General features: G+C 63.9%; 1 protein-coding gene across 1 annotated transcript in view; it reads left to right on the top strand.

Moving 5' to 3' along the window:
* Nucleotides 1-13,247, top strand: part of RTEL1 (regulator of telomere elongation helicase 1) — a 28,037-nt gene that overhangs the window by 12,176 nt on the left and 2,614 nt on the right. The window contains exons 10-28 of the mRNA XM_060123329.1: nt 1,772-1,810; nt 1,883-1,961; nt 2,828-2,925; nt 3,421-3,476; nt 6,819-6,890; nt 7,007-7,088; nt 8,037-8,169; nt 8,288-8,401; nt 8,477-8,517; nt 8,654-8,739; nt 8,867-8,944; nt 9,275-9,352; nt 9,784-9,930; nt 10,012-10,127; nt 10,283-10,406; nt 10,497-10,644; nt 10,791-10,951; nt 11,536-11,631; nt 12,958-13,156. Of these exons, the coding sequence (XP_059979312.1) occupies nt 1,772-1,810; nt 1,883-1,961; nt 2,828-2,925; nt 3,421-3,476; nt 6,819-6,890; nt 7,007-7,088; nt 8,037-8,169; nt 8,288-8,401; nt 8,477-8,517; nt 8,654-8,739; nt 8,867-8,944; nt 9,275-9,352; nt 9,784-9,930; nt 10,012-10,127; nt 10,283-10,406; nt 10,497-10,644; nt 10,791-10,951; nt 11,536-11,631; nt 12,958-13,156 (1,947 nt within the window). The remainder of the gene's footprint in view (nt 1-1,771; nt 1,811-1,882; nt 1,962-2,827; nt 2,926-3,420; nt 3,477-6,818; nt 6,891-7,006; nt 7,089-8,036; nt 8,170-8,287; nt 8,402-8,476; nt 8,518-8,653; nt 8,740-8,866; nt 8,945-9,274; nt 9,353-9,783; nt 9,931-10,011; nt 10,128-10,282; nt 10,407-10,496; nt 10,645-10,790; nt 10,952-11,535; nt 11,632-12,957; nt 13,157-13,247) is intronic.

Below are 13,247 nucleotides of genomic sequence, written 5' to 3'. Positions count from 1 at the left end.
GTTTAATGCTTGTTCACGTCCTTTTCGTCATTGGTCTGCGACCACAGAGTGAAAACGCTCATTCAGAGGCTCCTTGGGTTGTTTCTTTCCGCTTCACTGGGGTCATATTATTCATTTTAAGCTCATTTGTAATGTTTATATTTCATTTCATACTCCATTTTTTGCCGTTTATGTTGATCTTATTTATTTATTTTTGGCTGTGTTGGGTCTCCGTTGCACGTGGGCTTTTCTCTAGTTGTGGCGAGTGGACTACTCTTCATTGCGGTGCGCGGGCTTCTCATTGCAGTGGCTTCTCTGGTTGTGGAGCACGGGCTCTAGGCGCACGGGCTGCAGTAGTTGTGGCTCGTGGGCTCAGTAGTTGTGGCGTACGGGCTTAGTTGCTCCGCGGCATGTGGGATCTTCCCAGACCAGGGCTCGAACCCGTGCCCCCTGCATTGGCAGGTGGATTCTTAACTACTGCAGCACCACCAGGGAAGTCCCAGCAGGTGGATTCCTTTTTTTTTTTTTTTTTTAAAGAAGGTGTTGGGAGTAGGAGTTTATTTATTTATTTGTTTTTGCTGTGTTGGGTCTTCGTTTTTGCTGTGTTGGGTCTTCGTTTCTGTGCGAGGGCTTTCTCTAGTTGTGGCAAGCGGGGGCCACTCTTCATCTCGGTGCGCGGCCCTCTCACTGTCACGGCCTCTCTTGTTGTGGAGCACAGGCTCCAGACGCGCAGGCTCAGTAGTTGTGGTTCACGGGCCCAGTTGCTCCGCGGCATGTGGGATCCTCCCAGACCAGGGCTTGAACCCGTGTCCCCTGCATTAGCAGGCGGACTCTCAACCACTGCACCACCAGGGAAGCCCTCCTTTGCCTTGTCCAGGACAGTCTCAGACCTCCCTTGGTGGTTTGGAGGAGGACTGCTCTGACGTTGTGTAGAATGCCCCTTCATTGGGGTTTGGATTTGTGTGACGTTTCTCCCCTGGACGTACAGGGGTGTGGGATTTGGGGAGGAAGGGCTCAGATGCGCAGGGCCCGCCTCATTGTATCTCATCCAGGTCCCTGCAGTTAACTCCACATGACTTATGACCTTGATTGCCAGCTGAAATCGGCTTTGTCAGGGGCTCCAAGTTACTCGTTCCCCTCCTTTCCACACTGTTCTCTTTGGACGGAGGTCACTCTGCACAGCCCACACCTAAGGAGTGGGGTTATTCACCCAGGTGTCAATCTCCATGACCCTGCGTTAGGCGGCAGCTTCTTAGAAGTAACACCAACAGCACAAGCACCCAGAGAAAAAATAGATAAACAGGACTTAACAAAATCAAAAACGTTTGTGCGTCAGAGGACACCATCAAGAAAGCAAAGACATCCCACAGAACAGGAAGAATTTTTTGCAAATAACATATCTGATAAAGGATTTGTATCTAAAATAGGGAGGAAACCTTTTAACGACTCAACAAAAAGACAACCCAACCCAATTGAAAAATGGGCGAAAGATATGAATAGACGCTTCTTGAGAGGCACACAGATGGCCAGTGTGCACGTGGAAAACGGAGCCCATTGGTCACCAGGAAAACGTAGCTCAGAACCGTGTCCATGTGCATAGCCACAGGGTCTCTCTGAAGGTGACCGCCCCCCTCAGCTCAGGCTGCTGCTTCCAGGTCAAGTTCCAGCCGTGTGGGTTTCAGAGCCTCTTCTGTCAGTGTCTTGCCCTCCACACCAGCATCCTGGCTCCTTAGGACGGGGTGGTGGAATTAGAAGGATGCAGACTTGTGCATTTGCGCTTTCCTTTGCCCAGGGCTGAACTTGGAGCTGGAGGACCTCGCGAAGCTGAAGAGTAGGTGCCCCTGCCCCCACCTGCCGTGGCCTGCCCCCCACAGCCCCGCCCTGAGAGCCTCTAACCCCACAGCGATCCTGCTTCGTCTGGAGGGGGCCATCGACGCCGTGGAGCTGCCTGGAGGTGACGGCGGCGTCACCAAGCCTGGGAGGTGAGAGACCTAGCAGGCGGCTGTGCTGGGCTCTGTCCCTGCAGCATTCCACCCCATGTGGCCTGGAATGTCACTGGGTCAAAATCCAGAGAGTCTTTCCGTCTTGGAGGTCCGGGAGGGTTTGGTTATTGAGAGTGTCGGCACCGCCACCCTCTTCTCTGGTTCACCTCTCTGTCTGCACTGCAGTTGCCTTTTAGAACGAGGCACCTGCCTCCGTGCCACCTTCTGTTAGGACGAAAAGTCACCTGGAACGTCTGAACGTCCCACAGGCCTCCGAGCCGCAGGGTTTGTTCCCCATGGGATGGTGGCCTGGGGCAGGTGTCACTCTCCTCGGGGCACCACTGCCAGCTGCGCTGGGACCCAGGCCCAGGTCTGTCGAGGCAGGGAATGTTCTGGAGCGCTGGGCTGCCTGCCTTGTCCCTGAGCCCCATCTGCTCCGCTCTGCTCAGGCCCTCACAGGGCCCGGTTGCTTCCCAAATGGCCCTGACGCCTCCCTGGCTCCCACACCCACAGGGCTTCCTCTGCAGCTTCCACTGCCCACCCTCCCTCCCGACTCTCCAGAACTGCCTTTTGGGTGCCCTGCCCAGAGCCACCACCTCAGGGAGGCCCTGAGGACCTCCTCCTGGCCCCCATGCGGAGCCCGAGCCCCGAGCCCAGGCCTGGTTCTGGGTACGCCGGGTTCCTGCAGGCCACTGTCCTCCCCACTGAGGCTCCTGAGGGGAGAGGCCTTTCACCTCCAGGTTTGGGCCTCCCCGGAGGCCCAGAGCTTGTTTCTGGGTGAAGGAAACTTAAAATGCTTTTGGCTGTTAGGTTCCCAAAGTGCAGCCTCATCTCCTGCCAGGCCTGAGCTGCCTCTTTCCTCGTAGCTACATCTTTGAGCTGTTTGCCGAAGCCCAGATCACGTTTCACACCAAGGGCTGCATCCTTGACTCCCTGGACCAGATCATCCAACACCTGGCAGGACGTGAGTCCCCGGCCACCGTGTGCCCTGTGGCTGACTCCTTACTCAAGGGCGCAGCCTGACAGGAATTTGGCCCATGGAACTGCCTTTCTGATTCGGATGTTGAGATCTTAGCATGTTTGGTGGCGTGTGTCCTGTAAAGAGCGGTCTTCCCTGTTCAGCCCCTTTTAGGAAAGAGCGGTGAGGGGCGTGGGTGGGGCAGTGAGCTGTGGGCCCCACCACCCTCTCCCCCAAACCTCCTGTGCTCTGTTTCTGCCCAGAGGGCTTCCATGGGCCCGCTTTCCAGAGGCTGTGCCACGGAGCCCTCTGGTCTGACCGGGGGCGCCCAGCCTTGCCAGGCTCCTGGGCTCTGGGCAGCCCCAGGCTTATCTGGCTGCAGAGCCGCGCTTGTCCCACTGACCCGCGGGAGACCCACTGGGAAGACAGGGAGAGCTGCCCTCTGAGGGCCCCTCAGCTGGAGAGAGCCCAGTGGACGGTCAGCACCCGCTGCCCCTACAGGTGCCGGGCTGTTCACCAACACGGCAGGGCTGCAGAAGCTGGCAGACATCATCCAGGTGGGGACCGCCGCCACGAGGATGTGGTACCTCCTTTCCTTTCCCGGTGGAAGCTGGCGGGGCTTCCTTCTGCAGAGCTGCGGTAGATTCTAGACGCGGGGAAGGACGAGGCTCCCCCAGCACACGCTTCAAGTCCGCGCTGCAGGGCTGGTTTCCTCTCGCCCCAGCACCGCCGCAGGCCTTGAGGGCGGGGCCCGGCGGGGGCGGGGCCCGGCGGGGGCGGGGTGCCTAGGGTGAGAGTCTGGCAGGTCCCTCCAGTATTCAGACAGGCCCAGCGGCTCCTGCCCAGCCAGCTGCCGCCTGTTCTCCAGTTTCTCGCTGACACAGCGTTTCAGGGGAAAGTTAATGCAGAAGCCCGTACTGGAGTGGGGGGCGTGGACTCTGTCCCCCAGCCCCTGTTGCGTTGCTGGGCCAGCGTCGCCCAGAGGGTGTTGAGACGAGGGGTGAGTGTGTCCCGTCGACGCCCACTAGGTGGGGCCTGGGGCTGGTGTTTGGAGTCAGTGGGTGGTCTGCAGGTCCTCTGGGCCAGGCCGGCCTCAATCTGGGCTTTGGGATCCGCTTGGGGGTAGGGGCAGCCTCCAGGGCTCACCGAGCCCCTCCTCTGCCACGTGCAGACCCCACTTTCCCCAGGCCAGGCGACCAGGGGAGCTGTCACACGCCTCAGGGCCTCTGGATGTGACCACTTCCTGCCCCTGACGTGCCGTCCCGTGTGTCCAGCTGTCCTCCTCGGGCCCAGCTGAGCCGCTTCCTCAGCTCAAGTGGACAGGCCAGGGCCTGCCTTCCTTTGGCTGCGTGGCTGCCCAGCTGGCCGCTGAGGGCCAGTCTGAAGGTTCCGGGCACTCCAGCCCCTCCTGCGCCTCGCGGGGCCTCCTCGCTGGGCCTTCCTGCAGAGGCCCCTCGGCGGCTCTTGGTCCTGGGGAAACCGGGGCACCCGAGGCCCCGTGTGGCACGTGCGTGGCAGCGCACGCTGCACGGGGTTACAGTGGGGTGCGCCTGGCTGCAGACAGGCTCAGTGGGCTCGAGGCCCTGGGTGACCTGCCCTGCAGCGCGTCACTCTGTCGCCCCCTCCTTGTCTCTCCCCACCCCTCGCGGTGCTTCCACGGCTACACGACACCTTCCACACTGCCCGCCAGGCCTGCGGTCGGCCTGCGCAGGGCGGCATCCCCGGGGCCCCTGACCGCACTCACAGGTGCTCATCATGATGGGATGTGGGGTGAGCACCTGCTGGGTCACACTTCCTCCAGCTGGAGGGGACATGACAGGCTGGTGAGCGAGTATGGCCCGTAGGCAGCTTGGGCAGCAGAGGAAGCTGAGTCACCCGCCAGGGGCTGCTTAGAGCAGCTGCTAAGGGAAATCCCAACCCAATGGGGTTAGTGGTGTTCGGGTTCCAGAGAGTATGGAGCAGGGAGGGACCGTGCAGGCCCGGAAGCGAGGGTGCGCCGCCCTGCCGGCCTGTTCAGCTGCAGGGACCCTTGAGGAGGGCGGGAGGATGGGCAGAGGGCGCCACAGAGGGAGGGCCCGCCTGGAAGGGACAGGGCCTCCAGGGCAGGGCCGGGGTGCCACAGCTGGGGCTCGGGACTCCCTGGAGACCCAGCAGTACTGGTGGGTCACCGCCCGGGGGGCAGAGGCCTGGGACGCTCGCTGCCCCGGCCGGAAGTGATGGAAGGAGGGGGGCAGAGCCCAGGCTTGCAGGATGCCACGCTAGAATGTTCCTTCTTCTCCGTGACCCCGGCTGCTCTTCCAGCCCCATCCCCGCCTCACAGTTGGGACGGAGCCCCCAGGGTGGAGTGCAGAGCCAGCCGTGGGCGGGCAGCAGAGCCCAAGCCGGCGAGGGGGCTGCAGCGGGCTCCCCCAGGGCTACAGCTGCACCCGTGCCGGCCACCTCCCCCCCCCGCCCACCGTGTCTGGCGCTCGGACACAGCGCGGCCACACGGCTGCCTGCACCCTGGCCATCCCTTGAGGTGTGGGGCCACTCTGGGGCCACAGTGCAGGGGTTTGCAGGGGAGCCATGGCCCCAGAGCGGCCTCTCAGGCGGTGTGGCCTCCACTCCGGGATCAGGTCCAGTGTGTGTGGTTCCGCCCTTGCAGGCGGACACTTCGGTGAATCGCGAGGCCAGGTGGTTCTCGAAGCTCCTCTCGCCCTTGGAACTTACTCCTCACAGGCTGCACTGTACCCGCAGGCCGTGCTTCTGGGCCCTCGCGTGCAGGGCCATGGGGTGCCCGCTGCTCCTCCCGGCCATGCGCCCACATCCCCTGGGCCTGGCAGGAGTTTGCTGAGAACAGGCTGCTGATCCGGGCTTCCAAGGCCTTTCCTGTTTGTAGGAAGATTTGGTGGGTGAGGCTCCTGCCCATGGGTGCTGGTGGTGCCGGTCTTCTCTGTTTTCACGGACACCGGGTAGAAGTCGTGGCCTCAGCCTCAGCCTCTAACCCAGCAGAAGGCGCCTGGGAGTGACGTGAAGACACGGGGCTGTGGAACACGCCGTCCCTCCTGAACGTGTCTTGGCCTTGTTTCTACCAGCCGAGTGTCAGAGTCAGAGTGTTCCCTTTCTGTGAGGAGCCTCTTGGGCTTCGGCCGGGATGCCTTGGACTTTCGGGTTATTGTGGGGAGAGCCGGGGCTCTGTTCTCCAGGGCGACCTCACAGACTGTTCCGGAGGAGGTGACGTCTGTCTCTTGCTTTATCTCCAGTGTTACATACTTTTTGTTGCTGTTGTGAAAGGGGTCTTTTTAACTCACTGGTGCTTGTGTGCAAGAAAAGTGTTGACTTTTATTTGTTGGTCTTGTGTGAAGCTATCTTACTAAGTTTTCAGTTCTAAAAGTTTGTTGTTTGGTTTTCTGGATTTTCTAAGTAGATGGGCCTGTTGTTTGTAACGGCTAGTGTGTTGTATCTTTTGCCCCCATATTTATCTCTCTTGTGGTTTTTTCTTGGCTCGTTGCATTGGCTAAGAGTACAATTCTGCTTATTGTACTTAGGGATTAATTTCATCCTATTACTTCTTCATGTAAACGGGGTTCCTTTCCCCTACCCCCTGACCCATCCCTAGGGGAGAGCGGAGAGGGCGGGCTGCTGACCTGGACTCGGTCCCCGTGACAGCCTTGGACTGGCTGCCGAGGAGGGGCCTGCAGGGCGGCTGTGTCTCTAGTGCGCGGGGCCCCTGAGGGGAGGGGACAGGCAGCTCCGGCTCCTTAGCCTGGGGTCCTGCCCCAGGGACGCTGTTGGCTTGGAAGCAGGGGCAGGTGGTGGCTGTGTCCTGAGTGTCCATCTGTCCTGTGTGGGAGGGACTCAGCAGGAGTGGCAGCCTCTAATGTGTCCTGCTGACTTTTTCCCTCATCTCTGCTGTTCAGATCGTGTTTGGCGTGGACCCTGCTGAAGGTGGCCCCAGTGCCGTGGTGGGGCCGGGGTGTCAGTCCTACAAGGTGGGTCTGCTTCCTGGATGGGGAGCTCCCAGGCCGTGGTCTCACAAGGTGGGGCTGCCTCCAGGATGGGGGCTCCCGAGTGGGGCCTAGGACACCTATCCATTCCACCTCTCCAGGTGCACATCCACCCTGATGCTGGTCACCGGAGGACGGCTCAGCGGTCAGATGCCTGGAACGCCACGGCAGCCAGAAAGCAAGGTACGGCACCTCAGGTGGCTGCGACATGCTCCCCCTGGGGCGGTGCCCCGTCCAGCTATGGGCTCCCGGCCGCCTGTCGGTCCAGCCTTCTCCAGGTGATTCCCCACCTGCCCTCTAAGAGTCAGAGCTGTCAAAGTGAGAGACCTCCGAGGGCCCGGCGGCCCGGGGCCTGCCTGGAGTTTCCACGGGGGTTGGCCCTCAGACCCCCGCTGGACAGAGAAGCCAGAGCGCCCCGAGACCGGGCTCCTGGCTCCCCAGTGTCCTCCATGGTCACTCCTGTCCTTGCTGGTGCCGGGCTGGCCCAGGACACTGTGGACTCAGAGCCACGCTTCCATCCTCCCCACTGAGGGGCAGGTCCCATCCCAGAAGTTGGAAAGGCTTCTCTGGTCCCAGAAAGTGGTTTGCTCTTTTGTGGGAAGTTTCCCTGCTGACCTGTGACGTGGTCTTGACCCGAGAGTCACAGTTTGAGCATCCGCTTGTGCTATTCTATCTCCTGTTTCCGGAGCCACTGGGAGCGCATGGGAGGGCTGGCGTGTCTGCCTGCAGGCCGTGCTCTGGCATCCTCCCTGGCTGGGCAGGACGTGTGTAGGAGGTCGCCCCTGGCTTCCTGCCTCCAGGGGCTGTGGGCCTCTGCCCCTCCCTCTTCTGCAGTCCCACCTGGAGTACAGGCACGGGGAGGCCGGCTCCTCACTGAGCCACAAGGACATCTAGGGCTGGGGTAGGCTGACCTCTCTGGAAGTGACTTCAGCGTCCCCCTCCCCCGGCGCCAGGATGCTGGTGGGCTTCTCTGGTCTGCTTCCTGCTCCTGGGACCCCGCGGGAGGGCGGGCAGGACCCCCGGGGAAGACTTGTGCACCTGGGCCCCAGGGCCCAGCACCGCCTTGGGGGACACACGATGGCTGCTGGGCAGGCGGCTTGGGCCTCACACACGTGCCCCCGCCCCCCGCAGGGAAGGTGCTGAGCTACTGGTGCTTCAGCCCTGGCCACAGCATGCGTGAGCTGGTCCACCAGGGCGTCCGTACCCTCATCCTCACCAGCGGCACACTGGCCCCCGTGTCCTCCTTCACCCAGGAGATGCAGATGTAAGTGCTGACCCTTGGCCCCCCCCCGGGGGGGCTCCCGAAGCCAGCCCCCCGCCCTGGGCTGCCGGGGTGCTGGGGGTTCAGGATCTCACAGGGGCCACCCCCTGCCTCCCTCCAGCCCTTTCCCAGTCTGCCTGGAGAACCCACACGTCATCGACAAGCACCAGATCTGGGTGGGGATTGTCCCTAAAGGCCCCGACGGAGCCCAGCTGAGCTCCGCCTTTGACAAACGGTAGGGGGCCTGGCGGGTGAGGCGGGTGGCCGAGTGCCAGGCCCCTCATGGCAACAGCCCCCCGGTTCCTTGCAGGTTCTCTGACGAGTGCTTGTCGTCCCTGGGGAAGGCACTGGGTGAGTGCCCATGCTGTCCATTCCTGGGCCCCTGCCGTGTTGCGAGGTCGCCTGCCCCCGCTCCACTCCCTGTCCTGCCTGGTCTTCCTGGGGCTGGAGGGGTCCTCTGCTGCTGAGCTGGCCACGGTGCTTGCAGGCAACATCGCCCGTGTGGTCCCGCATGGGCTCCTGGTCTTCTTCCCTTCCTACCCCGTCATGGAGAAAAGCCTGGAGTTCTGGCGGGTGAGTCCCTCCTTGCAGTGTCTTCTGGGGGCGGGAGGGAGCCCCAAACAGCCAAGGGTCTGGCAGGGCTGGGCCGCGTGTCTTTGAGAAGGCGTGACGGGCATTCCCTCTCTGCCTCCTCCCGTAGGCCCGCGACTTTGCCAGGAAGCTGGAGGCCCTGAAGCCCCTGTTCGTGGAGCCGAGGACCAAAGGAGGCTTCTCTGAGGTCTGGGTCACCGGGGCTCCCTCCCCCTGGCAGCCCCAGGGTGTGTGTGGCCAAGATCCTGCTGGCCTTTTAGGAAGTTTGGGCTTGAGGACGATGGCAGCAGGTCTGCGCCCACCCCCCAGCCCCGGGGCCCCTGGGTGTTCTGGGCACGGCAGGCAGGCACTGGGTGCTGGCTCCGGGTCAGCCTGGGAGCCCATGCCACAAAGGTGCTGCTGCAGCCCTGCTGGCCTGCCTCCTGGCTCGGACGGTGCTTCGTCTTGCAGGGTGATTTCTGGGGTCTTGCTCAAGGAGGCGAGGGGCCAGGCCGGGCTGACCAGCCTCCCCTTCCAGGTGATGGAGGCTTTCTACACGAGAGTCGCCGCCCCCGGGTCCAGTGGGGCCACCTTCCTGGCTGTGTGCCGGGGGAAGGTGAGGCTTCTGAGGTCCAGGTCCCACACACCTGGCTCCTTATCCCCGCCTGGAACCTGTGCCTGAGGGGGGCCGCACCGTGGGCAGGAGAGGCTGGTCACCTCCCTCAGGCCCCATGTCCAGCAGACACAGGAGGGTGTGGCCCTGCTGGTCCTGTAGGGCCGGCCCTCGGGTCCTAGGCTGGGCATTGGGGCCCACGCATGGGCAGTGGGCAGGTGGGCCGGAGGAGGTGCTGAGAAAAAGAAGTTGGTTGTGGGATTCTGGGAGCGGTGGACCCCAGGTACAGCCTGGTTCAAGGTTGGAGGTCTCTCCCACCCTGCCCATCCTGGGGGCCGTGGGGCTGTGAGGGCCCAGGCATGGGTGGGCCCTTAGGGAAGGTCTTGGGCTTGAGTGGAGGCAGATGGGGGAAAAGAGTGCCCGCTGCCTCCCAGGCCAGCGAGGGGCTGGACTTCGCAGATGCGAATGGCCGTGGAGTGATCGTCACGGGCCTCCCATACCCGCCCCGCATGGACCCCCGGGTTGTCCTCAAGATGCAGTTCCTGGATGAGATGAAGGGCCAGAATGGGGCCCGGGACCAGGTGAGAGGCTGTGCGGCTGAGGGTGGGCAGGTGGTGCTCAAGCCCCCGTGGCTGAGGCAGCCCCCCGCCCTGGCCCTGCAGTTCCTCTCCGGGCACGACTGGTACCGGCAGCAGGCATCCAGGGCTGTGAACCAGGCCATTGGGCGGGTGATCCGGCATCGCCATGACTACGGGGCTGTCTTCCTCTGCGACCACAGGTGCAGGCCCGCCCTCCCCCCACCCCCTCCCCGCCGGTGCTCTCGGGCCAGAGCCCTTGCCCCCGGACACCGGCTCTTCCCTCTGGTGAGTCTGCCAGGGAGCTGGGCTCCGGGGCAGGCGGGGCTCCCGGGCTGACGGCCCCACCGCCCTGCAGGTTCAGCTCCGCGGACGCCAGAGCCCAGCTGCCCTCCTGGGTGCGTCCCCACGTCAAGGTGTACGACAGCTTCGGCCACGTCATCCGAGATGTGGCCCAGTTCTTCCGCATCGCTCAGAGAACCGTGAGTCTTAGCGCTAGCTGGCTGTACCCTCGTGTCCCGCCCAGGGGAAGGAGCAGGGCGGGACCTCCACAACCTCCTGTGAACATCTAGATGCCCATGCTGGCCCCCCGAGCTGCTGCTCCGAGTCTGGGCGAAGGAGAAGGCACTGCCTCGGTGGCCGTGTCACCCGGCCCCCTCCGCACCAGGAAGGCCACAAGTCTGGATGTGCACGTCCCTAGCCTGAGGCGCAGACACACGGGTGCGTGTGGCTGGGCGACACGGCCGGTTGGGGCCCCACAGGGTGGAGGGCGAGGCGCCTCCCGCAGGCTGGTGGCACGCTGGGGCCGACGACTAGAGTGCCCAGCAGGCGGTGGTGGACTTCGTCACCCACGCGTGCTCCCGCAGGCTTGCTGGTCGCCGGGGACGCCGAGGGCAGCCTTTGTGTGGAGTACCAGCAGGAAGCCGTCCAGGCCCGGCGGAGGCCCGTGGGGCTGTTGGCCGCCCTGGAACACAGCGAGCAGCTGGCCGAGGGGCCTGGGGACGAGGCCCTGCCCGCGGAGGAGGAGGTGCGGGGGCCGGGCTCCCTGGGGGGGGACACGGATGGCTCGGCCCACCTGGGCTCAGGCACCACCGTGCTCACCCCTGCACACCTGCTGGTCGGGAGGGCAGGGGGGTTTCAGCAGATGCGTGGTGGTGCTGTGTGCATGCCCGCCCCAGCACAGCCCCCAGCCCTCAGCTGGGCCCCCAACACACCCCCGTGCTGGACATGGTCCGCTCACTTCCCGCTCCTGCTGTGCCCGAGCCTGGCCCTTTCTGGGAGCCTGAGCTGCGGGCAGGACCTTCTGCCCTGGGGCCTTTGTCCAGAAGCCCATAATTCCCCAGCTGACCTGAAGCTCCCCACTTCCCGCCGGGCGTCAGTGCCCGCCCCCTGCTGTCCCGCCCTCTGGGCCCAGGGCGCAGCTGCCCCACTCGTGTTTCTCGTCCCTTCCCGCCGGTGCCCTTCAGTTCCTGCCACGCTGCTGCCCGGGACCTGCTCTCACACTTGGTTCCCTGCAAGGGGCTGAGGGTACTTCTCCCGCCCTGCCGCCCGGGGCAGTGTCAGGGCTTCAGGGCCCTGAGGGCCTGTGGGACACACCTGTGTCGCCCTCAGGCCCCCCGCCACTGCGCCCCGTGGGGCCCTCGTGAGAAGAGGCCAGCGGAGGAGCAGCGTGGCAGGCGGAGGAAGGTCAGGCTGGTCGGCGGCCCGGTATGTGGACGACCTGCAGACGGCGGAAGTTTGGTGGGTGCCTCAGCCGGTGTGGCTCAGGGTGGTGTGAGGTGTGAGCGGGCCAAACCTGCCCAGTGGCCTGACTCAGCTGTCCCCGCTGGGGGACAGGTTCTGCAGGCGCTCTGCAGGTGTGCCGGCTGGAGCCGGGGCCCAGGGGAGGGGGCAGCCGGGCCTGAGGGTGGGTGCAGGGGTGGAGGGAGGGCAGCAGACCCAGGGCCCGCACCAACCCCACCACCGGTGTTTGGCTGGATTCACTTCCTCACAGACGAGCTGCTTGTTCTGCGGATCCCGCTGTCACCCTCCACCCGCCAGGCTCACGCTGTGCCAGGGCCTGGCCTGCTCTGATCCCGTCCCTCTTCTGCTTTGATATTTTACTGTGAGAACATCTCACCTCCACTCAGCTCTCAGAACCAGCACGGGGTTCCCATGAGCCCTTTGCTGCAGTGCCACCGCCTGCCTCACGTCTACTCCCCCTTACTGGGGTCCCTGGGCAGTGCGCCCCCCTCAGGGCAGACCCTCCACACTTTGGAGTCCAGCACACCTGGCAGATTTGGGCCTTTCGTTTTGTGTTGCTTTTTGGTGGGGTGGTCGGGTCCACGCAGGCCCGTGGGCTCCATCCACAGAAGGTGCTGTCTTCCCAGCTGGGCAGGAGCCAGGCCTGGCCCTTTGGCAGGTCTGGTGTGGGGCCTGCAGCCGGGCTGGCTCCCCTGGCCCAGGTCAGGCTGGGCTGTTGGCACGAACGTGGCTGGTGAGGTGCCTGCGTGTGAGGCACGTGGCGTTCCCAGCCTCGGATGAAAGCAGTTAAGAGCAGCTGAGTTACATCCTAGAAGCTCCGGAAAGCCCCAAATGCCAGTGCCTCTGTCCGCCACCCTTGGCTTCTGGGAAGAACCAGGTGGTGCCCGGGGGACTGACACTGAGGAAGTGGCCTAGGTGCCAGGGGCCTGGGCCTCTGAGGGCCGAGCTGGGGGGCAGCCTGGGAGCCTGGAGGGTCCTTTTCGAGGATCCGGGATCAGGGCTGGGGTGTGCAGCACAAATAGGGCACGGGGCTGTTTGAAGTCTGGCGTGTTGAGAAGTGTCCCCTGCCGTGGGCACCAGGACCTCAGCACAGGAGGCACCGCCAGCCTGAACTCTGCCTCTGCGGTGCTCAGCGGGCCTGGCCATCTAAGCTGAAGCTAGCCGGGGGGTCCCCTGCCAGCTGGGCCAGGCCAGCTAAGCATCCTCCCCAGCAGCCCCCGATGGCAGCTCGCTGCCCCCGCAGATGGGGAGCGTTGGCGCCTCCTGACGGGCACCGGCTGTGTGTCGCAGGAGGGGCCAGAAGCCGGCGTGGACACAGGCAGGGCCAAGCTGTTCATGGCAGCCGTGAAGCAGGCGCTGAGCCAGGCCAGCTTCGACACCTTTACCCGGGCCCTGCGGGAGTACAAGAGCACCGATGACCTCGCGGCCCTGGCCGCTCACCTTGGCCCCCTCTTTGCCGAGGACCCCAAGAAGCACAGCCTGCTCCGAGGTGCCTTGGCCAGTAGAGGCTGCCCACTTGAGGGTCCCAGCCTGGGGGCCACCAGGGTCCCCGGTTGACCTGCAGAGGTGTCGGTGGGGAC

The sequence above is a fragment of the Lagenorhynchus albirostris genome, chromosome 15, assembly GCF_949774975.1.
Source record: "Lagenorhynchus albirostris chromosome 15, mLagAlb1.1, whole genome shotgun sequence".
NCBI classification, from domain to species: domain Eukaryota; kingdom Metazoa; phylum Chordata; class Mammalia; order Artiodactyla; family Delphinidae; genus Lagenorhynchus; species Lagenorhynchus albirostris.
This window is presented reverse-complemented; position numbering and strand designations above follow the sequence as displayed.